Below are 25,691 nucleotides of genomic sequence, written 5' to 3' on the forward strand. Positions count from 1 at the left end.
TTTTAGACAGGTAGTTGTCCAATATAGGTGGTGCTGTAATAATTTTTTAACTTAGGTATTGCATTAAAAAGTTTTCAATAAATTACTCCAAAATTATAAAAACGTTTAATAATTTAAATTTTTATTATTTCTTTACTAATAAAAAATAGTGTGATAGAAGTTTTCAAGTTCTTATTAATCAAAATTATTCTTATTCTTATTAAAGTTCTTATTAATCAAAATAACTATTTTTCTATAGCTACCAGGTGGTAATAATTGGAGGTGTTCCTCAAAAGTGCCATTCACCAGGAAGAGATATTAAAAAATTACAAGTAAAAAAACCTGTGTAATCTGAATAAATTAAAATTTTTTTAATATAAATAATAACAACTTATTTAAATTATAGTCCCCTCCACTGAAAAAAAGATCACACGTAACTGGAAAATTTTGTATGTAAATTCATTTTTCATTTGTTTTAATATTTATAATTCTTGATATACTTATTTAATACTTGTTATTTTGTGCAGCAAATAGACGTATCTCTTGCAAAGATTTAGGTAAAGGTGATTGTCAGGGTTGGTTGTATAAGCGAAAAATGCACAAAAGCTTTCTAACTGGAGCACGCTGGACAAAGCGTTGGGTTGTTCTGAAAAATCATAATCTGTTTTCCTATCATAATAAAGATGTAAGAATTTGAATTTAATACTTATAAAAATAAATTAATTTTTAATACTAAACAAGAATATATGTTAAAAGTATAATATTTTTCTAATGCTTGATAGCAATAAGGTTTATATTACACACCATTACAAGCTTTGTAATTAATACTCAAAAAGTTTAGTATTTTGTTTTAATTATTAAGTAATAATAATAAATCAAAACCTATAGGTTTAATTCATTTCAATTATTATATTTCTCCAAATCTAGGTGTTGTCAAATCTTAGATGTAATCTAGAATGTTTAGGTCAGATGTGAGAAGAATATTTTTAATTATAATAGAATCCACAAGACAACAGAACACTATTAATATAAAGTAAAATAAAATAATGACTAAAATTTACTGAATTAATATAATGTTTCTACTTATTCTGTTGTTTTGGAACCTGCAACTCTTTAATTTTGCTTTCATTTTTAGAAATAGATAAAAATCTATGGAGCACAAGAGTAGAGGAGTAAGGAGATTGAAGAAACATTATTACACTCTCTTGATTAGACATTTGTTTACCATGACATGTATCTGCACATATTGTTCCTGGTCAATGAATATTGCACAAATACTTTTCTAAATGTATTCAATACATTTAGAAAACTATTTGTGCTTCTGGTGTTCACACATTCAATCAATTTTTTGATCTGTGTTCTAGAATTTGATACAGTAGAGTGTTTATCCGAAAGAATTTTAGTCGGCAAATTTAAATTTTTGCTAGGGCTGTGGCGCTGCAATCTTTGGCTATATCTTGGGGTACTCCAATATTATTTTGTTGGTGTGTGTGTGTGTGCTTTAGCTGGCAGCATTGGCATTTTTTGTCTGGTGTTTTTCTGAAAAGTGTGTGTGGTGCTGAACTTTGTTTGATACTAGATGAACTTTTAAAGTATAATTTTTTTTGTTTTTATATTTTTCAATATATTTATTTTGTTTGNTATGTGTTTTAGCTGGCAGCACTGGCATTTTCGTGTGGTGTTTTTCTGAGGACTGTATGTCGAACGTTTTTGATAGATTAACTTCTAAAGTATAATTTTTTTGTTTTTATATTTTGCAATATATTTATTTTGTTTGTAAAACATAAAAAAATAATTTTTAACGATACAATAGCCATGATTATTATTTTAAAAAGTTTACATTAGGCTTAACATCAACGAAAATTCTACGCGAAGCGACATGCAACGGAGAAAATCTCAACATGGGCTAGGTTAATATATTTTTTCATACATAATCAGTTATCCAAAAATAAAGAAATAATTTTTAACGATACAATAGCCACGATTATTATTTTAAAAAGTTTACGTTAGGCTTAACATCAACGAAAATTCTATGCGAAGCGACATGCAACGGAGAAAATCTCAACATGGGCTAGGTTAATATATTTTTTCATACATAATCAGTTATCCAAAAAATAAGTTATTTGAACAACCCCAGTCCCCAATTGATTTGGATAAATGACACTCTACTGTAGTTCATATAGTAGGAATCTGAGGATGACTAAGTTAACTAAAAGCATTTAGTTTTTAGTATTTAATATGCACACTAACAAATATTTAGTTTCTTAAGTTAATTTTATTCAGGTGTTTCCTATATTAGTTCTTTAGAGAAGATTGAAAGAACAAATTTGCTTAAATGAAATCATTAAATATGAATTATTGAAATCTAATTTATCAATTTTTTAAAAAGTATAAAAATAATATGAATATACAAAGAAAAATCCCTTGCTTCCATTTTCTTATCTGTCGTTTTAACACACCAATGACAGTTCACAAAGAATTCTTCTGTACTTAAATTTATTATTTTATGAAATTTAATTTTTGGCAAGAACACTAGAGGACACTGATTCCCATTTTGCATATTATTGTGGAAGCAGAGCTTCAAAGAAAAGGTTATCTTCATGGTGTGAATTTTTTATGAACTGTTACTGCTGTGTTAAAACGATGGATAAAAATATGGAAGCAAGCAAAGATTTTTTCTTTGTATATTCATAATATTTTAGATATTTTTTAAAACTTGGCCAGTGGTATTTACATTTTCCACTGTTTATTCTAATTTATCAATATCTATAAATGATATTTAACTAAGTAATATTAATATTTAATATGATCTAAAAATGATCAAAAAAATTCATTAGGTCATTGATAATTGAAAATGAATGTGTAATATTTAAACTTTAATACTTTTGATTTGTATTATTGAAATTTATATAATAGTCAAATATAGTAAATATGATTTAAATTATGAATTTGTTTATTACATTATATCCATAATTTGAAACCAAAGTTTATATCAATATTACACAATAAAATCTATTGATTTTTTATTTTATTTAGGATCCTAGAGCAGAATCTCTCATTTATCTTCCTGGATTCACTGTTTCACCAGCCACTGAATGCAAATCAAAAAAATAGTAAGAAAATTTTTAGTTTATTGTTCTTACTGAATGTGATTATTAATTTCATTAACTGTTATGAAATTGCTTTATATACCTTTTTTGTGTTAAAAAGAAAAATTTTTTTAATAATTATAATCTCAGAGTTTTTAATTATAAATTTAACAGTTAATTGTTATATGATTGTTTATTATACTAATATTTATTTAAAAAAATATATGAATTTCAATCAATATGATATTCTTAAATGAATCCTTAGATATTTCAAAAGTGATCTTTATTTTATGACCACTATCAAAAAACTGTCTTGCTATAAATCTGATACAGTAAACCCTCAATTTAACAGACAAAAAATTCCTGTCCATTGGGAAAATTTTAAATCTTTTTATTCATGAATAGTATGTGCTAAAAGGCTAGATTAAAAACTTAGTGACTATAAAGTACTCAGTATACATTATAATAATAGTTTATTCATACTTATACATTATAATAACATTTTAATGCATGTTTTAATACATTATAATAACATTGCATGTTTTAAGTTCATTATTGATACATATTTTAAAACACAATTTAACTTAACAAACTTTCAGCCATAAGGATGCCCTTTCCCTAATTAGTGTATTAAATTGAGGGTTTACTGTATAATATTTTTTCAGTAGAAATAATACTGTTAATATACAGTAAAATTATAAGATTTTATGTACAGTGGAACCCCGGTTAACGAACGTCCTGGTTAACGACCAAATCGGTTAACGAACTTTTATTTTGCAAAAATTTTGTCTTGGATAACGAACAAAATTCGGATAACGAACGTAACGGTATTTTGTGTCAAATTTTAGTTGGTGTTATGCATGCGTGAGTTAAGCATTGCTTTTCCGAGTGTTTGTGCTATACTTCTTTTTTCAGTTTTGTGATTTATATATTTAATCAATATGGCATCCAAGAAAGAAAAAAGTCATAGTGACAATAGAAAATGACAACGCAATATAAACGACAATGCGCTATCGCATTTGAGAAAAATTTTGATTATTAAAAGAGTAAGACAATCAACTTTAGATCAATTTCTTGTTTCTTATGAAAAGAGTTCGTTTGTTTTTTAAGTTATGGCAATGCAACACTTGAGCAATCTGCCTACGGGGAATGCCTTCTGGGAGGTGTTTTTAAGGGAAACTGGCCCCTATTTAGGCGTTACAGACGTGGAGAAAACTCGTAAAATTCCACGTGGCCAGCCTGTCTGAGCGAGGTGTGAACTCACGAACGAACTTCCCGTGTTCAGGGTACTAAGACCGCTTAGCCACTCATTGGCTTTCTTACCGAAAGAGACTTCGACTCGAAGAATCTTCCCATGAAGTGCTACCCGTTATTTTTTTGAAGAGGATTTCCCTTCTAAGCATTAAGGTTCGTATATCTCCACTTTTCTGCCACCAACTACAACAAACGAAGGTATGTACAGTGCTATTTTATTAAATAAAGTTCACATGTTTGTTGCTGTAATGATAGATACTGTACTACGTTTTCCTACATTTTCATCAAAGAAAATCTACTGTGTATTACAAATAAAATCACAAAAATTTCGGAGACAAGAACGGATTAATTGCATTTGCATTAATTTCTATGGGAAAAATTGCTTCGGTTAATGAACAATTCTGTTAACGAACGGAATCGCAGAACAGATTAAGTTCGTTAACCGGGATTCCACTGTATTAGAAGATTAGTATTTACTGTTATAGCAGTGTTTCAACCTATGACACATTGATTTAGAACTGTATGATCAAAATGAACTTTGATCATAAGTCAAAGAACATCTGTATTGTTTTTGTTTAATGTTGTTGTGATAAGTGTTTTTATGAAAATTATTAAAAACTGGATTTTTATATTATTAATTCTCACAAAAATATTGATTATATTCTAACAATATACCATCTGATTAATATCTGTCTTTTCAGAGATTCTAATATACATAGTGTTATTTCTACTTCACTTCATTTTAATTCATTACAGTAGACCCCCCCCTATAACGCTTAGATACGTTCCACGCTAATCGAATTTTACGTTGTAGGAATGATTAAATACATGAGCCAATCGCAGCCCGATAGATGTGAACTTTACGGACTAAGGCTGTTTGAAAGGTTTTCTTCTATAAAATTAACCGATTTTAGAGTAATTCCACTCAACATTTCCAAAACACGTATAATTTTTTAGGAATAATCTGTATAAACTATGCTATAAACAAAAAATTATAGGATTACTTACCGAGTGTGCACCGTTCGACTACGCCGTTGCTCAAAGCTTGTCTTCGTCGCGGAACAGCACACGAAACGGCGGCCGCGATTTCTGATAAATAATTTTTCGCAGAAAAATAANCGTAAAATCTCCGTAGCGTGGCGCCACGCTAGACGGCGGAAATTATATATTTAATTATAATAAAGTTACAATAAGTTAATATATAATTATATATACAGTACCTAATTTATATATAATTAATATATAATTATATGTACAGTACCTAATTTATATATAATACTGTACAGATGATAGCAAACTCAATTTAGCCACTCCTTAGCGTGGCGCAGGGCGGAGGAAAGTAGTTCGGCTGCTCATCCACTATTGGTCCAGATTCTATCAATCTTGCCGCGAAACGAGTCAGCGACGTCGTTTTAGGAGCTCCTTTATACGTATGTTGCTACAACTTTTTCGCTGCGTTATAGGAATTGTCATTATAGGAACGCACGTTACAGGGGGGTCGACTGTATTTAAAACTTTTTTAACACAGCATATTATATTTGTCTAGAAAGTCTGTTAAAATCCTAATTTCTAAATAATGCTATATGCTAAACTTTCCAAATAATTATTATTATGGGTTTTGTTAGTTATACTCGGTTGACACTGGTGGCTGTGTACTATGCTGGACCAGATGCAATGCATAGTAACCAAAACAAGACCAAAATTAAATAAGTGTATCAGTGTGTCTGTCTGTATTCGGGAATTTCTTAACGATATAACATGTATTCAATATAGTGGCCTTCTGTAGTGTGATGTATATGTTTCTATTCAATTGTAATGTGCCCAGGCTTTTGTGTAGTGTGTGGTGTGATACCTGTAGAAAAGAAAATGACAGGTACAATAAGCATCCTATCCATCCTCTGCAGATGCCTTATTTCCTGGGCAAGTTCTGTGTACTTACTAATTTTTTCAGTGCATGTGTTTTGTACATTGTGAGTGTTTGGAATGGCTATGTCTATAATGTATGTGATTTTATTGTGTTTGTCAATGAGTGTGATGTCTGGTCTGTTGTGGTAAATTGTTTTATCTGTGATTATGGCTCTGTCATAGTACATTTTGTGCGTGTTGTTTTCCAATATCGTTTGTGGAATATACTTGTACTACGGTTCGTGAATGTCTACCAATTTGTGTTTCTTTGCAAGCTCTTGGTGTATTATATTTGCTACTTGATTATGTCTGTGTAAATACAGTAGAGCATCGTTTATCCGAAGGTTAGTTATCCGAAATTTCGGTTATCCGAAGGAATTCCAGTCAACAAATTTAAATTTTCGCCAGTCCTGTGGTGCTGTAATCTTTGGCTATGTCTTCGGCTACTCAAATATTTTACATTTTTGATACTAAATTAACTTCTGAAATATAATTTTTTATTGTTTTTATATTTTTCAATATATTTATTTTGTTTGTACAAAATAAAAAAATAATTTTTAACGATACAATAGTCTTCGTTAGGCTTAAAATCGACAAAAATTCAACGCAAAGCAACACGCAACGGAGAAAAATTTCAACACTGGATAAATTAATATATTTTTTCGTACATAATTGGTTATCCAAAAAATAAGTTATCTGAACAACCCCAGTCCCCAATTGATTCGGATAAACAACGCTCTACTGTAATCTGTCTGTGCCAAGAGCTTGCACCCAAATGTAACATGTTGTACAGTTTCTGGCATGATGTGACATGTTCTGCATATGTCATTTGTGAGTGTTGTATCTTTGAGTATGTGTTTTCTGTAGTTTTTAGTATTTATGACCTTATCCTGTATGACAATCATGAATCCTTCCATCTCCTCAAAGAGGCATCCCCAATCTAACCAGCTGTTTGATGCAGTTTTGTCAACAAAATTCTGGGCCAGGTTATAAGGTTGCCTGCCATGGAGTGCCTTTTGAGCCCACAATTGTTTGATGGTGTCTGTGCTTTTTATATGTTGTGTCATGTGTATGATATGAGTGTAAGTTTAATGGTGTGTTATTTGAGTCTGCTAGAGTTACTGCTTTATATAATTGTGATATTTCTTGTTTCCTGTAGAAAAACTCTCGCAGTGACTATTTGTTTGTAGTGAAGGTTTACTTCACTACAGGCCATGTCCACCATTTTTACGTGGAAGGGTTAATCTTTCTATGGTGGATTTAGGGTGATGATGTTTATGCTTAGTAAGTGTTGTTCTTGTTTTCCTTTGGAGTTGCCCAAGATCTGTGTGATTCCAATGTATAACTCCAAAAGAGTATGTGAGTACTGGAACGACATATGTGTTTATTGCTTTAACTGTGTGTTTTGCATTTAACTATGTTCTGAGAATAGCATTTAACCTACTTTGGTATTCTTTAATTAATCTTTGCTTTATTTGTGTATGTTCTGTTTGTTTGGCCTGTTGGAATCCTAAATACTTGTAGAACTCACCCTCTTCTGTAGATTCAGTAACTTCTCCAAGTGCAAAATCTTCTTTCTTCAGGATTCCTTTTTCTATGTGAAGTTTTTTGCATTTGTCTAAGCCAAACTCCATTTGTATGTCCTTGGTGTATGAGTGTGTGATTTGTAGGAGCTGCTGAATTTGTGTGGATGCATAAAGTTTTATGTTGTCCATGTACATGAGATGTGACAGCTTAAACTGTGTTGTTTTTTCATGTCTGATATTGTAGCCATATTGCATGTTGTTTAACATGTTGGATAATGGGTTCAAGGCTAGGCAGAACCAGAGAGGACTCAAGGAATCTCCTTGAAAAATTCCTTGCCTAATGACTACTTGGTTTATTTGTATGGAAGTGTTACTAGCCCTGAGATGTAGTGTTGTTCTGCAGTACTGCATAATGTTTTGGAAGAATGCAATGAGTTTATTATTATTATTAATAGATATGCTTACAAAAGATTTCAGCTTATATTTTTTTTTTGCTTACACAGACACAATGCAGTGACAATTTTCAAACACTAGGCAAATTTTTCATCTTTTTATTCAGTTGGGATGCTTATATTTTTTTCTCAATTTTTATTTTGTTTTCCATCTATTCTTTTTATATTTTAAGTACTGAGAATTAGTTCATAAAATTTATTTTTGTACTTAAATAAAGTATTCTGAAAACAATTTATAAATTATATAACTGAATCATATAAGTATAGGGGAAGATCCTCTAGTACCGGACGGCGGCTAGTATTGGACAAACATTGTTTCTAATATTTGCTGCAAGTGGCAGAACCTGTGAAGACACTAGCATGTCGGGTGAATAAAGAAAGTTCAGATTCCTGCCATATTTTGTCAGTCAGTAGTGTTGTTGACATGTGGCAGAAAAATTTGGTAGTTTTAATGGTGTTTTGAGTGAACAAAGTTGACTTCTGGTTGTCATAGCTAGACTGAAAATGAGAATAAGGTTTTTTTTTTTTTGTTTATTGTTGAAGACAACTTGTAGGCTGGAAATCTCCTTAAGCTTACTAATATGTATGTGGTAACCGATGTTTTGTTCTATGATGTTTCAGGTTGTATCAGACAGATATGTTGCATGTTATATCGGACAGATATGTTGCATGTTATATCAGACAACAATGTTGCAGTTTGTATGAGACAGAGGTGTTACAAGTTGTATCAGAAACAGTTTAAAATTGATAAGAATTATATTCTCATGGAATGTTTTTGTTTTACAAGACAATATGGGTAAACTATAGCAGAATAAAGGAAAGAAAGAATCTATGCAGCTAAGAGAAAATGCTGGGAGAAAATTTTCTACATAAAGAGAAACAAAGAAAGAAAACAGTAAATCAGTCTAAATCAGTTCAAGAAAAGAGAGAAGACCTAGAGACTCACTGCATCATCTGTGATGAAACCTTTGAAAAAGACTGGATTTGGTGTAGGATTTGTGAAGATTGGGCTCACAAAAATTGCACTGATCTTCTTGAAGAAAACAAATATTTTTATGAATGTGATGTTTGCATTACCAAAAAAATAAACACAAAATGCATTTGTCATTAAAACAAATTGTTAAATTTTCAGACTGATAATTTTTAAAAATTTTTTCCATTTATATTACTTTCTTATCATGTATTAACTTAGTTTTATGATCTGTAATTTGTACTTTTATAAATTTATCAATAATAACTCTGCCTAATAATAAAAAGTTGTTTGTGAAACCAAAAGTTATTCTCTTTTTGCAGATTTTTCTCATGTCCGATACAACCCTCCTCAATTGAGCTTGGTAAAAATATAATGTCTGTAAAAAGTGTAAAAAAATGATTATCTTTATGAAAAATGAGTTTTAACAGGTGTTTTTAATAAAACAATGAAGTTTTGCATGGAATGTAATCTAGACCAATTGAGCTGTAAAATTTTTTTATAATATAGGAAAAGCTTAGGTGTTCGATACTAGAGGATCTTCCCCTAATATCAGCATAAGTATAATAAGAAAACAATAAAAATGGATAATTTTTTCATTTAGTCAAAATGATCTACAGTATTTTAAAAAATAAAGTCTTTTTTCTCTCTAATTTTTTAAAGTTTGTGATGTAATGATTTGATAATTTTTTTATTTTAAAAAATTGCATATATATATATATATGCATTTATATATATATATATGCATTTATATAGTTGTTCCATCTGGAAAATTAAAGTAATCGGAAAAAAATGTATTTTTATATAGAATCATTTGGTTCTGTTTTTTAATTTTATGAAATTATTTCATTAAAAAGTGATTATATTATGTTTTAGTTTAAATTAAATTTGGTTAAATTTTACTTCATTTCTGTTTTAAAATTGTGAATATTTAATTTTTAATTTTTTCCTTTAAGTTCCTTTAAATTACATCATCCAGGTACAACTTTTTATTTTGCTACAGATTCACAAGAAGATATGACTAAGTATGTTTTGCATTATTTAGTTTATTCAGATATAAAAATATTAAATAATAACTATAATATAAACATTAATCTCATTTTTAAAATTTGTTCATGTTTGTTAGATGGATGAATAAAATGGGTTTAGCTGCAATTTCTTATGATGCCACATTGGATGAAACAACAAGTGGTTTTACTAAAGTTGAAAGAATTGGAGGAATAGAAAGTAAATAGTTTGAGTAATTTTTTTACTTTAAATAATTTAACATTACTAATAAAACAACAAACTGTTTCAGATGCTTATTATAGTGAAACTGAAGATGAAAGTGAAGATAGTAGTCCTCTTGGCTCTACTTATTTATGTAGCCATGAAATTTCACCTTGTTCTACATTATCAGGAAATTCAAAGGCAAATTATTATTATGAGTATTTGCAAGATGATAGTGTTCATCAATCAATGATGTCCCTACACAATTATTCAGTTATAGATGGCCAACAGCCAAAGCATCGTCATTCAAAGCAAACAAGAGGTTCTATTAACAAACAAACTAAATATTCTAATATTTGTTTAAGTAAATGTGAAGGTTTGCAGACAGAAAAGGATGATGAATTAAAATACATCCAGACTTTTCGTTCAGGTTATATGAGATCACTAAGTTGTACGGATGCTTCATCTCATTATATTCAACGTCTTCATAGTTCTGAAAAGCATGCTCAACATCCTTCATCAGCATTTCAGTTTCCTCGTAAAATGAGTTATCAGGAAGTATCCAGTGGTACATCATTTGGAAATGAAGAAAAATATGCAAGTTCAAAAGCTCATCGTCTTTCTGGTCAGTGGTCTAATTTAGAAGACAAATTACAAGATTTTTCTACGGGTTCTTTAGGAAGACAGAGAGTTATGGTTAAAGAAATAACTCCTGGACTTGTGGCAAGAATGACGGGTTCATATAATAATCTAAGTCAAAACCAAATACAAGCTGCAACAGCTGAAAGAAAAAAATCTAAAGAACATTCTGCTCCCATTCCAGGTTATGTAGCTAAATTATCTGGATCTTTTGACCAATTAGCTAAATGTGGACAAAAATTTCCAAAAAATTCACTTGAGAAAAATAAAGAAATAATTCCAGAAAAAATCAAAGAGAATAATATAAAAAATAGTAGTTCTGATCAAAACAGTAGTAATGAAGAAACTAAATCAGAAAAATTTGTTAGTATGTTAGATAAAGAGTATCATAGGCTATATGGAAAGAAAAAGCCATCTACTATATCTCTTCAACCTGGTTTCAACAATGATAAACAGCCAAGGAAACTTGTTAAAGAGCAGAATGGTAGTAGCAGCAGCAGCAGTGGTGTTAATACAAATAATAATAAATCTGTGAAGTCTTCAATTCCTATTTATAACAAATCATCATTTTCAAAACCATTAAATGAGCATAATTTAGATAATACTAATAAACAAAAAATTACAACTTTAGTTTATGATAAAGATCCTACATCACATTCATCACCAAATGAATCTTCTCAAAGTATTCCTTTAAACATGTATACTAAAAATAAAAGTGGTCCAGAATATTTTCAGTTTGATCAAATACCTTCAAGTCACAATTCAAAATTTTCTTCAGATAAATTATCATCACCTCAAATTGCTGAAGTAAGCACAAATAATGGATTACGACGAACATCAAAAGAAAGTCTCTCAGAAGTTGGTGATCATCCTTCATCTAAATCATCATTTAAGTTTTTTGGTTCTCCTAAATTCATGAAAAAATTTACTTCACCTAAACCTCAGAAAAAACATTTCAAAAATAAATTTACTAAATCAGAAGAACGATTTGGATCTCCTCTTTCCGAAAGAAAATTTTTAGGCTCACCAAAACTTGCACGTGCAATTTTTGGTTCTCCAAAATGTGAACAGAAAACAGTCACAATGTCATCAGCTGCTGTGCAGACGGAAAAAACTTTTAATTCATCTTGTCAAACCGATAATCCTCCAAAACCACTAAGGACGCAAAAAAATGATGAGTCCCATCAAGAAATAGCTGACGAATGTTTAAAAACTAGTAGTAATAGTAGTCTTAACAGTAGTGCTTCTGGTAGTGCCATCTCGTCTACCGGAAGTTCACATTATTACGTTGAAACAAGAATTCGTCCACAAATAACAATCAGTTTACCTCTAGTGACAGAAAGCAACAATGACGACAGACCACCTACTCCAGAAACTCCACGCACACCTAAACCCACTATGGGGATAGCAATGATTGGAAAAAGACGTACCCCCAGTATCAGTAATGAAGGAATTAGAACAGGAAAGAGTAATGAACAAATAAAAGATGATATCACACAGTATGAAAGAAATGAAATCACTTTTGATATTAACAAAGATCAAGGTAAATGGTTTTAATGAATGCATAAATATCAATATTTATTCATGTGTTTTAATTTTAGAGTAACAATATAATTTATATTAAAAATTTTAACACAGTTTGATTTTAATCCATCTAAATTGAATCAAAGGAAATAACATTACATTATTCATGAAACAAAATGATTCTTTAGTTAAATTACTTATGCTTTCAAAAAGTTTCAGTTGAAGTTCCACACAAAAATGAATTTGAGCAATTGCATTTAGATGCCAACTTAAATTTTAAATAAAGATATATAAAATATCAATATTAGTAATACTAGCATTCATTCATTCTCTTTATAATATGTTATAATATTTCCATCAGACAAGAACAACAATAATTTTTTTTTTTCCACTTTGGATAGTGCTGCTGTTCTCTGATATTTTATATGCCTTTGGCATTCTGTAATATGCATATTAAATTTCTTTCTTATGCTCTAATATAAAGTAGGGGTCTGCTTCCTGGTTTTTTTAATGGTATGGCATATATTCTTGTTCTCTCCTTGTACTTCCATCTGTCCCTATTGTTGCAAAATAACCTACAGAAAGTGGGCAGGGATGTTACTAGTAACTGGAAAAGTAGGTTTATTGAATTATCTCCATTTTTGTCTCAAATTTTAATTGAAGCCACTTTACTTGCTGAAAGTGAAGGTACTTTAAATAAAGAATCCTTTTGCATCATAGATAGTGTGATGTTATTTCTTTTAACTCTCAGAAAATAATTGATTTAAAGTAAGAAAGTTATTTCAACTGTAGCCATCTAAATCAAACCTTGACAAAAACCTTTAATATTCAGCCTTATTAACTTTTCAATCTTTTTCGACCATTTGAATGACCTTCAGGAATAAAAAATCGCATAATTTTGATTTTTTAAAACAAAATTTGTTTTGAAATGATTTTAAACATTTGAATTTTCTTAGAAGTCTACTGTGCAAGCCCATAAATAAAAAATACAATATATATGGGTTACTTGTACAAATATACACATAAACAATTCATAAATATAATAAAAGAATAAATAAATAAAAACAGTAACACAACTGTGCTTAATTCTTTAACTGTTCATCCCTTTTTCATACTAAAATATTCAGACTATGCCCACTCTCCATGCCACTGAGACTTTATTTGATTCTCTAAAGTTTATTGCTTGTCCTTCCTGGTTGGTCTTGTGTATTTGCCATGCTTCTATGTATTTAAGGTGTCTCTTGTCCTGAATCTTTTGTATTACTTTAGAGCTAAAGTAATACAAAAGATTCAGGACAAGAGATGCCCAGTCCACTATGACTTCTGTTGGGTCTGCTATGATGTACACGTCCGTCCATAATGCTTGTCTAACAGCCGATCGATTGCGCATGGGCGGAAGCAGTTCAATTGATAAGCCAGGACGTCCTACCTGTTATCAAAGGCGTTTGGAGTGGACTGATCCGATTTGCGCCGTAATAGGGGTGAGGAAATCGAGCCGGAGGGACTTGCAGCGTGCGGTCACGGGTCAGACGGTTTGACTTACTAGTCGCTCATCACTGATTGCTTAGCGTCCGCCGTTTTTATTTTAAAATTGTAAAATCGCAAATTATCACAAATTATGATTCTATCTGTTATTTTGTTACTTTTCTTTCTTTATAATGTTTTATTTACTTTATTTTCCTGTAATTAGAGACAATACGGCTTTAAAATAAACAGATCAGATCTCACTTGCCAATAGATTATCTCAACTTTCACCAATTGTCGTCGGTTCCTTTGTAATCGGATAGGAATTGACCGTGTTTTAAAGTCCAGTGTTAAGTGTTTATTGCTTTTGCGGTAATATGAGTAGAGTAGCAGAGTCCCTTAATGAACCGCGTTTTATTACCGTTTAAACAACTTCTCCCCACTTCTTATTCTTAGTAACTAGACACGTCTGTCAAGGTCGGTTAAACTTTATTACTTTCACAACAGGGTGTCAAGTGAGCTGCCACCCACACCCACCGTTAACGACAACAACGCGCGAAGTATCACGTTACTCTGTAAACAANAACTTTAACCGACCTTGACAGACGTGTATAGTTACTAAGAATAAGAAGTGGGGAGAAGTTGTTTAAACGGTAATAAAAGGCGGTTCATTAAGGGACTCTCCTACTCTACTCATATTACCGCAAAAGCAATAAACACTTAACACTAGACTTTAAAACACAGTCAATTCCTATCCGATTACAAAGGAACCGACGATAATTGGTGAAAGTTGAGTTAATCTATTGGCGAGTGAGACCTGATCTGTTTATTTTAAAGCCGTATCGTCTCTAATTACAGGAAAATGAAGTAAATAAAACATTATAAAGAAAGAAAATTATCAAAATAACAGATAGAATCATAATTTCTGATAATCAGGGCCGCGATTTGACGATTTAAAAAAAAAATAAATACAGCGGACGCGAAGCTAGCATTGATGAGCTACTAGTTATGTCAACCCGTAGCACGCTTGACTGCACACATTAGTCTCTCCCGCTCGATTTCCTCGCCCCCATTACGGCGCAAATCGGTCCAGTCCACTGTAAACGCCTTTGATAACAGGTAGGACGTCCTGGATTATCAAGTGATCTTCTTCCGCCCATGCGCTGTCGATCGGCTGTTAGACAAGCATTATGGACGGACGTGTACTCCAGTGTCTAGATTGAACTGAAGAGCAGTAGAGGAAAGTAAAGAAGGCTTTGCCTGCTGTTAACTTCAATTGTTTGTAATTTTTAACTTATAAATGCATATTTTACGTATACAGGGTGTTTCATTTTAATCACTACAAGCAAATATCTTGAGAAATTTGCATGTTAGAAAAATAAACACACACAGGTTAAACCTTCGTAATTCAGAACGGTAATTTAATATTTAAAATATTCTAATGTTTTTGATAAATACTAAACTTAATCACATTGTTTGTTGTATAAATGAAATGTTTTGAAGAATGCACTACAAAATTTAAAACTAATGTATATTGTTATATAATTGAAAAAATACAATAAGCAATTTTTTAAACTTACAGATTTGTCAACAAAAATTATCACAACATAACTTGTGTATTACTGAAAAAATTAGTGAATAAAACATACATTCAAAATAAACAAACAAACTGCCCAAAATTCCATTAACAAACATTAGATGATACAGGCTTATTGTAAGAAATGTTGCCAGGTGTATGAAAGATTCTTTTCCTCTTTGTAATTTATAGGGTTACATGATAGCTGGTCAATGATTAACTGGATGACCATCATTTAGGCCAGAGAAACTTCAAAATTTTTAAATGCCTAGCAAGTGTACGATTTTTTGGATTATTTATTTATTTTTTTATTTTTTGTAAATATTGGTAGATTATATATAAAAGTAAATATGGCTAAAACTTAGAGTTATGAATTGTAAATTGCAAGCTATTTCCAACTTCGGGAAAGGAAATATTTTGGAACAAAGTACTGTATCATCGTTAATTATTTTATTTTAGAAACAGTTTACAAAGCACATCAAAGAAAAGCAGTTCTTACAAAACAAATTATTTCAAAGAGCTTTTATACTTTTTCACTTTACTATATTTAATTTTATGTAATTGTTGTCTTTGTTTTTACATATATTTGTTAATTTGGGGGATAAATATCAATTGTCCTTTGGAACATTTCTATTTATTTGTAAAAATAAATAAATAAATAATGTATGTTACATGCATAAATATTTATTAATTACAAAATTGTTCTTTTAATTTATTTAACTCATTTCTTAAAAATTATTAATTAAATTTACAGTGTATTAGATCAATAGAAAAAAATAGTAATTTTAATAAAGAAAACAATAAAACAAAATNATGTCAAAAGAAACTTTCGATTTTAGAAAGGAAGTTGTTTCCTTTCCACGGCAGACTCACGAGATGAGTCAAAAATACAAGCTTCTGCACATGCTACTCAGCCGTCAGAGAGAGCCAATATAAAAGAGACATTTTTCCGCCATTCGGGGCAGTCCGTTGAAATGGGTATTGCCACACGAGACAGTCCGTCGAAAGGGGTATTGCCACACGAGAGCAGTCCGTCAAAAGAGGTATTGCCACACGAAGAGAGATTGTCATACAATATAGGCAGTCTGTCAAAGAAGGTATTGCCACACAACTCCCGAAAAGAATTAGCCATACGATATAGACAATATGTCATACGAATTCGATATGTCATACGAATTTGTTAATTTAAAGTCCATACTATAGAGCCCTCCATATGAAGTATACGACAAGATTGTCATAAGAGAAGTTATTTAAGGAAAGTGACATAGAAAAGAAAAGAAGAAGAATAGTTATAATTATAGGAGATTCTCATACAATGAAAGATTGAAAGAACTGAGAAGGTAATATGATAATTGTTAGATCAATGTAAACTCTCTCTCATGCGTCAGGTTTAAAATAAGATTAGGTTAAGTTAGTTATTTAGATTCAGGGTTAAGGATGATTTGTTATTAATTCATTTGTGTACTTTATATTGTTTGATTTACTTTATAAATATGGTTTGGTTAATGTTAGTTATTCATACTCATTCCTATTCAAGTTACCTACATTCCTCATACTCACAAGTTAAAGATAACGCATGTTAATCTGCATGTAATAAATCCGATTAACTGGTGTCTATGGTCCTGACTTGGATAGAGACTTCACTGTTTATATCCCTTTTCACTTTAAAGCTTTTCTTAAAAATTTAGAGATCAAATCTCACGATTCTAAGCCGATTAAGTGGTGCTCTAGGTTGTACCCCGGCTAATCTCACACATTCTTTTAACTTGTTCAACTCATTTCTTAAAAAATTTTTTAAAATTTACTGATAATAGGTCGATAAAAAAGAATGCTGATTTTAAAAAGGAAAACAATAAAAAAAATTGTATTTTGTCTATTATTGATTTTTTGCTTTGTCACCTGGATGTTTAGCACCCAGTAGGCAGAAGTTCAGTTGATTATCACCCACTTGCTCTTGCCCAGTTGATAGTGTTTCAGTTTATACACCTGCTTTTGATTTTAGTTTTGTAAATTTCCAATGCCTCTACTGTAACGTTCCGAGGCAGTCAGCACACCGGGATCTTGTAATTAGGGCTGCATTCTTCAGGTCTGCAAAGTGTCAAATGTATCACAAGGTTCATACATTCAACACTTGACAGGAAATTAAGAATGGACAGGGTGGTGGTCTCCTTGCTGAACACCCCTAAGTTATTGGGTTGTTTGGAAAGTTTATAGCAATTTTTTATAGTTGTCAGTTGAGAAACTGATTGATGTGAAAATGATTAGAATTGTACAAACCAAAGTTTTGCAACACCTTTCTTTCTTTTTTCTAGGACTTTCTTTAATTTAACTAACATTTTTAGCCATTTTAAATGGCCTTCTTCAAGTTAAACAAAATAGAACATCAGTTATAAAATAAATCAGAATGTAAATTACAAACATTGAGATCTTGTGACATCATGGTTTTGAATAGAATAAATAAATACAGAAATAAAATTGTAGGTTAAAATTAACAAGATTAGTGCAAATAAAAAATAAACTTCACATAAAACATAAAAAAACATAGTCACATGACAATCTTATTGGAATAAGTAAATTAACGCATTTCCTTTAGGGAATTATCTAGGAGCAATTGCCAGGCTGTGGATAACGAGTCAACATCCTTGCTATTAATGCGATTCTCTTTAAGGGATTTTGTGAGATTTCTATGTTCTTAGTATGCCATTGAGTTAAAATCTTAGCTTCTTCCCATTTGGATGTTATACCCAGCTCACTTGCATGTTGGCTTAGAGTGGTATTAGACTTATTGTTATAAGTATCGTAGTGTGTTCCACTATCCTTTTTGTTAACGATCTGTTTGTTGAGCCTATGTATGTTAACTTCCTGTTGGTATTAAATCTATTGTCGTCTAGCGGTACCGAGCATACTCTTGGTCTTCTGGCTTCATTGCTTTTATCTTTGGCATTGGTAATAAATTTATATATTGATGGGTTATGCTTGTATGCTAAATCTGCCTTGATCTTCTTGGCTATGATTTTATAAGTTTGGCTCAATCTAGGATCAAAGTCAACCACTATGCGTTTTCTTTGTTGTTTTAGAAAATTTTTTATTTACTGCTCTCGTTTCTATGTTGCCCTGTATCTTGTGAGCTATCCTTTCTGTTAACTTACTGCTGTAACTGTGGGCTATGGCAATTCGTTTAATGCATTCTATTTCTTGTAGTGTGACCTTGACATTAGAGCAATGGGTAAAAGCTCTTTGAAGCAAAGTCCTGTATGCTGCTATGTTATAAGTGTACTGGTTGTTAGATGTTGAAGGAATAAAGAAAGATTGTAGATTAAGTTTATGGTACACTTTTGTAGTTATATAATCGTTTCTGAACAATATTTGGAGGTTGAGAAAATGGGTAGTCCTATCACTTTCTTGCTCTAATTTTAATGTAAGTCCAAACAGGTTGCCATTGAAAGCCTGCAGTATTCTATCTAAATTTGGCTTAGATCTCCAAATAATAAAGATGTCTAATTAAATATCATACTCAGCTCTTTAAATAATTAATGAATCATCAAACACCTGATGCTGAGAAATGTTTATTAAACAAACACTAACATTTTCAACCTAATAGAATAGGTTATTTTCAGATGTAACTGAATTCAAATGTATTTAAAAATTTAACATTTTAATGATGGAACATTCAAATATTTTACATTTAAATTTAAAACAAATATATTAGTTAAATTAACAAATAAATAATACAATAAAATATGTAAAATAAATTAAAACAATAATGATATAAATCAGTGGTTCTCAACTGGGGGTACATGTACCCCTAGGGGTACGAGCATAAATCGAAGGGGTACATCTAACTTTCATTATAAAATGGCATATGTTAATCAATTTGCTGTAAATTATTAACACTTCTTGTGTTATTATTTGATAAGTATATTATATATAGCTAGCTGAAATGTATTTATTTATACCACTGGTCTAGTTAGTTAGAGTTTTTATGGCGCTCAGTTATAAGGGCTGTATACATCTAATGCAGTAATTATAAAATTTACATGCAAAAATATAAGGGGTACTTGAGAAACAACTAATGGGCTAATAGGGTACATCAACAAAAAAGGTCGAGAACCACTGATATAAATAATATAATAAAATAAATAAAATAAAAATATAAAAAAACAAAATACATAAAAATGCATCCAAGTATAAAGGCAGGTGCTGACTAAGAGTTTTTATATTTTAATTTTTTCATACATTTTTTAATTTTTTTTTTCTTTTGTGAAATGCTAATGATGGGGAAGGCATGGCCCTGAGGATAGTCGCTTCATTCCATTTAACTACAGTCCTCTACTTGTGCCATACTTGACAACACTGTGTTTCAGTGCCCTTTATTAATGTCATATTTGTGCTCCTTAAGTCTAATAGCCAAATTCCTTCTTGTGGCCCTAATATAGTTTCTTAAATTAATTCCTAATTGTTGATTTTCAAATGGAATTTTATAAATGCTTGCTTTTTCTTCCTTCTTAAGCTTGTCTTTATCGTTTCTCAGGATACTACAGGGTGTCCAGAAAGGGTAAGCGCAGTTTAAAAGTAAAATAAATTAAAAATAAAAACTGTTCAAAGAAAGTTTTGTTTTTATTTTCAATCTGCAGTTATCGGAAAATTATTTACTAAAAAGTTATGTTATCTAAATGTTGTCCGTTATGCTCTTGGCACTCTTCTAATCTTGAGCGAAGATTTCTTGGTATATGTTGACACGAAGCTTGAGATACTGATGCCATTCTTCTGTGATATTTTGCTTTAGTTGAGTTAATGTCCTTTATATTGCATATAGTGTCGATATAATCATTTTTATCTTTCTTACAAGCCTTTTTGATTTTTTTTGTCTAGTTCTTTCTTCTTTTCATCTGCAATGATTGCTGAAGCTAATAATTTGTCTTTCATCTATTAATTCAAAATTATTAGACAGGTTTGTAAGTAAAAAACTGCATAGGATTTTTTCGTTTTTACCAAGTTGAAATCTGTAAGAAAATGTATAAAAAACTGCATAGGATTTTTATACATTTTCTTACAAATTTCAACTTGGTAAAAACGAAAAAGATACCAAAAAAGTTCCTTGTCAATTTTTTTTGTTACACTCAAGTTTTTTGTATTTAGCATAAAATTCCTAATTAAGTTAAAAATTTAGTATTATTTTTTTATTTAAAAAATGGCCTTAAAATGAAGACTTCTCACATTAATTTTATCAGTTATAGCTGGACTTGGTAATAAATAAATAAAAATGTTAATTATTGAAGAGAGTAGTGGTAGGGGGAGGTGGGTTAAGTAGTTTTAGCATTAGGAGGAAGGTCACGTGATTGTATAGAAACGGGTTAAAGTTGATGGTGAGTAATATTATTGGTGAGGTTGAGCATGTTTTGACATGTTATATGGGATATACTAGGAATAAATATAAACAACCTGCTGTTGGATTAGATGATGTTTCAACAAGCTAAATAAGTTCAGTATCTCGCTGGCCATCTAATGCCACACACAGTTTATATCCAGCATTCGAACGCTACTGTGCTTGTATTTTTATTTCTGGAATATGGCTCGTAGAGATTGTGTAATTTTTCCCGACAGCTTCTGTTATGTTTGTGGTGAATACACAGTGAAAAGTCAGCAAAGAAACATAAGTGAGTTTGTGAAGAAGGTTTAATTTGCATATTTCAAATTGAAACTTGGAGATTGAGACAAAGCAAATTTTTGGAAACAATGGGAGAAAAGGAAAAAGAAGCATGGGACTCTTTCAAGAATGTAGCACATAAGTTTTTGGGGAAAACTAAGGACCCTGACTATAAAACTATTGTACAAAGCATGCTGGCAGCAGCGTATGAAGCTCGAGGATGCGAGATGAGCTTTAAAGTTTATTTCTTACACTCCCATATTGACTATTTTCCCGAAAACTTGGGAGCAGGGTAAAAGATTTCACCGGGATGTCCATGATATCGAGAGACGTTACTAATGAAAAATGGGATGTCAATATGTTAGCTGACTACTGTTGGTTGCTCAATCGAGAAATCAGAGAAGGAAATCGGAAACAAGTTTGGAGAAGCATCAAAAAGAAGAAAAGATTTTATAAGAAAAAAGAGTAAACCTAAAATTGTGTATAAATATAAGAAACAATTTGCTGATTAGTTGTAAGAAAATATAATATATTTAGTTCATTTTAATAAATAAGAGTTTTTATGAAAAGTTTGTTTTATTTTGCAAAGAAACTTTGTGTGATGGGATGTAACGGAAGTTATTTTTAAAATCTGTGATCTTTAAAACATATAATTCAGCAAAAATATTTCATGCAGCTGGAAAAAAAAAATTTTTTATTTTGTCGACCTGTGTTATTTGTCATCCAATTCTGTGCCCGATGTTGTGTGGTGCATTGTTGTACACCAGTTAAAATCCAACTCTTTGTTTGTGTCCATAAATCATCTGGGTTGTTTGTAAAGGATGGAGGTTTTAAATTTCCAAGAGTCTGTTGTAAGATTGAACTAGCTGAAGTCTCAAGTCTTGGGTTAATCATCACATCTAAAACCTTTAAATTTCCAGTACAAAATGAATATAGTCACTAACTAATGTTTTTGATCTTTAACCAAGATCTTCATCAGGTTCATTGTCATTCTAAAAATGGAATGTTAAGAATATAGAAGGTTTTTGAATACAAAACAGGTCTTGCTTTGACATTATTTACTGATGATTTCCATCTTGTTCTTATTATGGGTAATCAATTTGGTCTTTATATTCATCTATTGGGGAAGTCCAAGTAGAAAGATGTTGATAATGGTGTTTGAACATGGTGTTAGTTATTGAAAAACTGTTATCGATTGCAAACTGAAGGAGTCTATTTCCTCTTTTATTTCTGGCGCCCAGTCCAAATTGTCCTATAATGCACCGTATATTATAATTATTTTTTGTATTGCCTATCTTAGCATTAAAATCTCCCATTGTTATCATTGTTTTTCTGTGATATTTTTGTGATGATATTGTGTCCTTTGATCGGAGTTTGCTTTTCTCTCGGAGTCTAATTTTTTTTTCCAATGTTTGGTTTTTGTGTCGGCCTTTTGTTTTCGTACTTCCGGGGATCTGGGGCCTTTGAAAATCCCACTCCTGACACCACTGTGACCGTAGGGTCGGCACCTCTTTGGCGCCCTGTCAGGATGACACCACCGAGTCTCTGGGGACTCGGAAATCGCGACTTTATGTCACGAGATTCGCGAGCGGTAGCGTGTGAGCGCTTGGATTCGGAGTAGAGGTGAGGAGAGAGACGCGGAAGTAACTTACTCGGACTCCATAGTAACAAGTAAATAACGATTTTAATTAAGTCGAACTAAATACTATACAGAGATACTAAATACTATCGGCATATTATTGGTCTTAACTATACTAGGCCGCGGAGAGAGAGAGTTAACAAACAAATCGCGGGTTGATAAATACCTTGTCGATGGACAGTTCTGTACCGTTGAATCTTGAATCAGATTCTTGTCCGTTCACTGGGGTGGAGGCACGGAGGAGTGTAGAGGCTTAATCCAGCATGAATGTTTTCTCGGGTTTAATCCTGGTCGCGGTTTTAATTCGGTGTCACGGTTTTAATGGGTTGGAGGACGACTTGGTTGGGCGGACTTTGAATGACGACTTCTGTAGAGGGACTTCGGATGACGACTTTTGTAGAGGGACTTCGGATGACGACTTTTGTAGAGGAACTTCGGATGACGACTTTTGTAGAGGGACTTCGGATGACGACTGACCTCGGGATCGTTTTCTTTTCTCTTTTTTTTTCCTCTTGGGTTTTTTCCATGAGGTCAGGTGATGGCCTTTAACGGTCGCACATCCAATATGGATTCTCCATCAAAAGTTCCTGGTGACACATCCCTGACTAACTTGATCCGACTCAACAAGGAACAAACTCCGTGGGAAATAATTTTTATGGCTTTTAGCCTAACTCGATAAAATGCTCGAATTTAACCGATTAAATTTTCTAATAATTAAAATTTAAAATAACACTTTATTGTGGGTCTGTTCGTCCCTCACAATATTTTCAATTTGTGCGTACACTATGTCCACTTCATTGTTCGAAGCAGTCGAAGAGGGCATATAAACCTGAATAATATGAAGTTTTACTGGCCTGAAAGATATTGTAATTTTGATTATGCGGTTGTTGATAGGTTTATAGTCTTCCACATATTTTGTTAAGCATATGTTGTTAAGAAAGGGCAATCCATTACATCCATTTTTGGTCGTACCTGAAACATATATTGTGTAGTCGATTGTATCAAAATGACAACTCTCTTTCCAATGTGTTTCAGAGATGCCACAAATCGGTATATTCTCTCGATTAAGCTATCTTTCTACTATGTAGAGCTTTCCAATCTGTAAAAGTCCTCTTACATTCCAAGTACCTAAGGATACATTTTGCATTAGATGTAATTTTAAGTTTTTTCCAGATGCATATTTTGCCTATGGTGCCTGGTTGCCTATGTCCACATGCCTGGTAGTCCATTTTACACCAAATGGCCTGGAATTAGTTTGGTGCATGTTGCTGATCGGATCGCATGCATATCATCGATACCACCATTGCTCATTCTCATAATATTCTCATGGGAAAATAATGAGGTGGTTTACTGTTGCTTGCCTGATCTGTTGATTAATAACAGTTTTGTGCTTTTCAAACATTTTGATATAAAACACTACTTCCCTGTCTGTATATGTTGTTGAGAACAACATACAAGTAGACCTGATGAACGCAGCCCTAATCACAAGACCTTGGTATGCTGACTTCCTCACAACATTGGAGGCATTGGAATTTACAAAACTGAAATCAAGGGCTGTCTGTAAATTACAAAGTGGAAAAGAATCTTTTGTATGTTTGCCAACATTTCTTACAATAAGCCTGTATCATCTAGTGTTTGTTAATGGAATTTTGGGCAGTTTGTTTGTTTATTTTGATTGTATGTTTCATTCACTAATTTTTTCAGTAATACACAAGTTATGTTGTGATAATTTTGTTGACAAAACTGTAAGTTTAAAAAATTTTTCATTGTACTTTTTTCAATTATTGAGGCAAAGCATTGCCATTGTACACTCTTTTCGAACTGCACTTTCAAAATAACTACACTTTACCAACCTTTAATGTGAAGTCTATTTTGTCAATGTAATTAACATTTTTCATCAATTAATTGACCAAAAACATTAGATTACATTAATAAAATAGACTGCACGTTAAAGGTTGGTAAAGTGTGAGGCAAAGTGTTAGCAAAGCCTTTTCTATGAGTTTCAGAATTGTGTTCATTCTCAAAATCTGTTTCATTGATTTTGATTAAACTTTGCCATTCGCTCATTAATTGTGACTAAGAACCCAAAAATGCAATAAAAACTGCGAGTCTATGACTTTGTTTTTGAGATATAATGTCGTTTCACAAGTGTGCCCAACAAAGCGTTATCACACAAATCACACGTTTTTGTTATGCAGTGTTTCATGGTCGCTAGCACATCTTCACATTAGTGTTTTATGTTAGACTTTGCTATAGAGTCAAGTTTATTTTCAAAATTTAATGTGCCAATTTTGATAAAACTATGCCATTTTTCATTAATTGTGATGAGGAATCCAAAAATGTAATAAGGGTCCATTTAAATGTAAAAAATAGTTATCTATGACAACTATTTTTTGGGTCTTCTGTGACAAAGCACTACCTGTCAAAGTTAAATGTCCAAGAAGTGTTGGTTGGAAAATGGTAGCAACATTGTTTGGAAAACAGGGTCATGTTGCCACCATAGCTCTTGAAGATAGGAAGACAGTTAATATTAAGTGGTATGTCACCATTTCTCTTCTAGTCTTTGAAGAAATCTGCAAACAACACCCTAAAACAGGTCTTTGTGGACTCTTGCTTTACCACATCAATGCAATGGCACATACGGCAATGAGAATGGTGGACTACTCGAGTGAATTTTGTCACCCATCTACCCGACAGTTTAGATTTAGCACCCTGTGACTTTTTTATATTTTCTGAAGCCAAGGGATGTTGTTTTAGGAGTCCAGAAGAGGCAGTTGCTGTATACAGAGAGACCTTGGAAGACATCTCAGAAGAAGAC

The 25,691-nt window shown here is 31.6% G+C and overlaps 1 protein-coding gene across 2 annotated transcripts in view; it reads left to right on the top strand.

The window, feature by feature from the left end:
- The window catches only part of LOC111638020, a 46,397-nt gene extending 33,791 nt beyond the window's left edge, over window positions 1-12,606 (top strand). For both annotated transcript variants that reach the window (XM_023383642.1, XM_023383643.1), the window contains exons 13-19: window positions 239-311; window positions 386-428; window positions 507-664; window positions 3,016-3,092; window positions 10,132-10,200; window positions 10,302-10,402; window positions 10,473-12,606. In XM_023383642.1, coding sequence (XP_023239410.1) covers window positions 239-311; window positions 386-428; window positions 507-664; window positions 3,016-3,092; window positions 10,132-10,200; window positions 10,302-10,402; window positions 10,473-12,580 — 2,629 coding nt within the window. In that variant the 3' untranslated portion in view covers window positions 12,581-12,606. The remainder of the gene's footprint in view (window positions 1-238; window positions 312-385; window positions 429-506; window positions 665-3,015; window positions 3,093-10,131; window positions 10,201-10,301; window positions 10,403-10,472) is intronic.
- The last annotated feature ends 13,085 nt before the right edge of the window (window positions 12,607-25,691 follow it).

This window comes from Centruroides sculpturatus, unplaced genomic scaffold (assembly GCF_000671375.1).
Source record: "Centruroides sculpturatus isolate CEXI.00-Female unplaced genomic scaffold, Cexi_2.0 scaffold1061, whole genome shotgun sequence".
Classification (NCBI taxonomy): Eukaryota; Metazoa; Arthropoda; class Arachnida; order Scorpiones; family Buthidae; genus Centruroides; species Centruroides sculpturatus.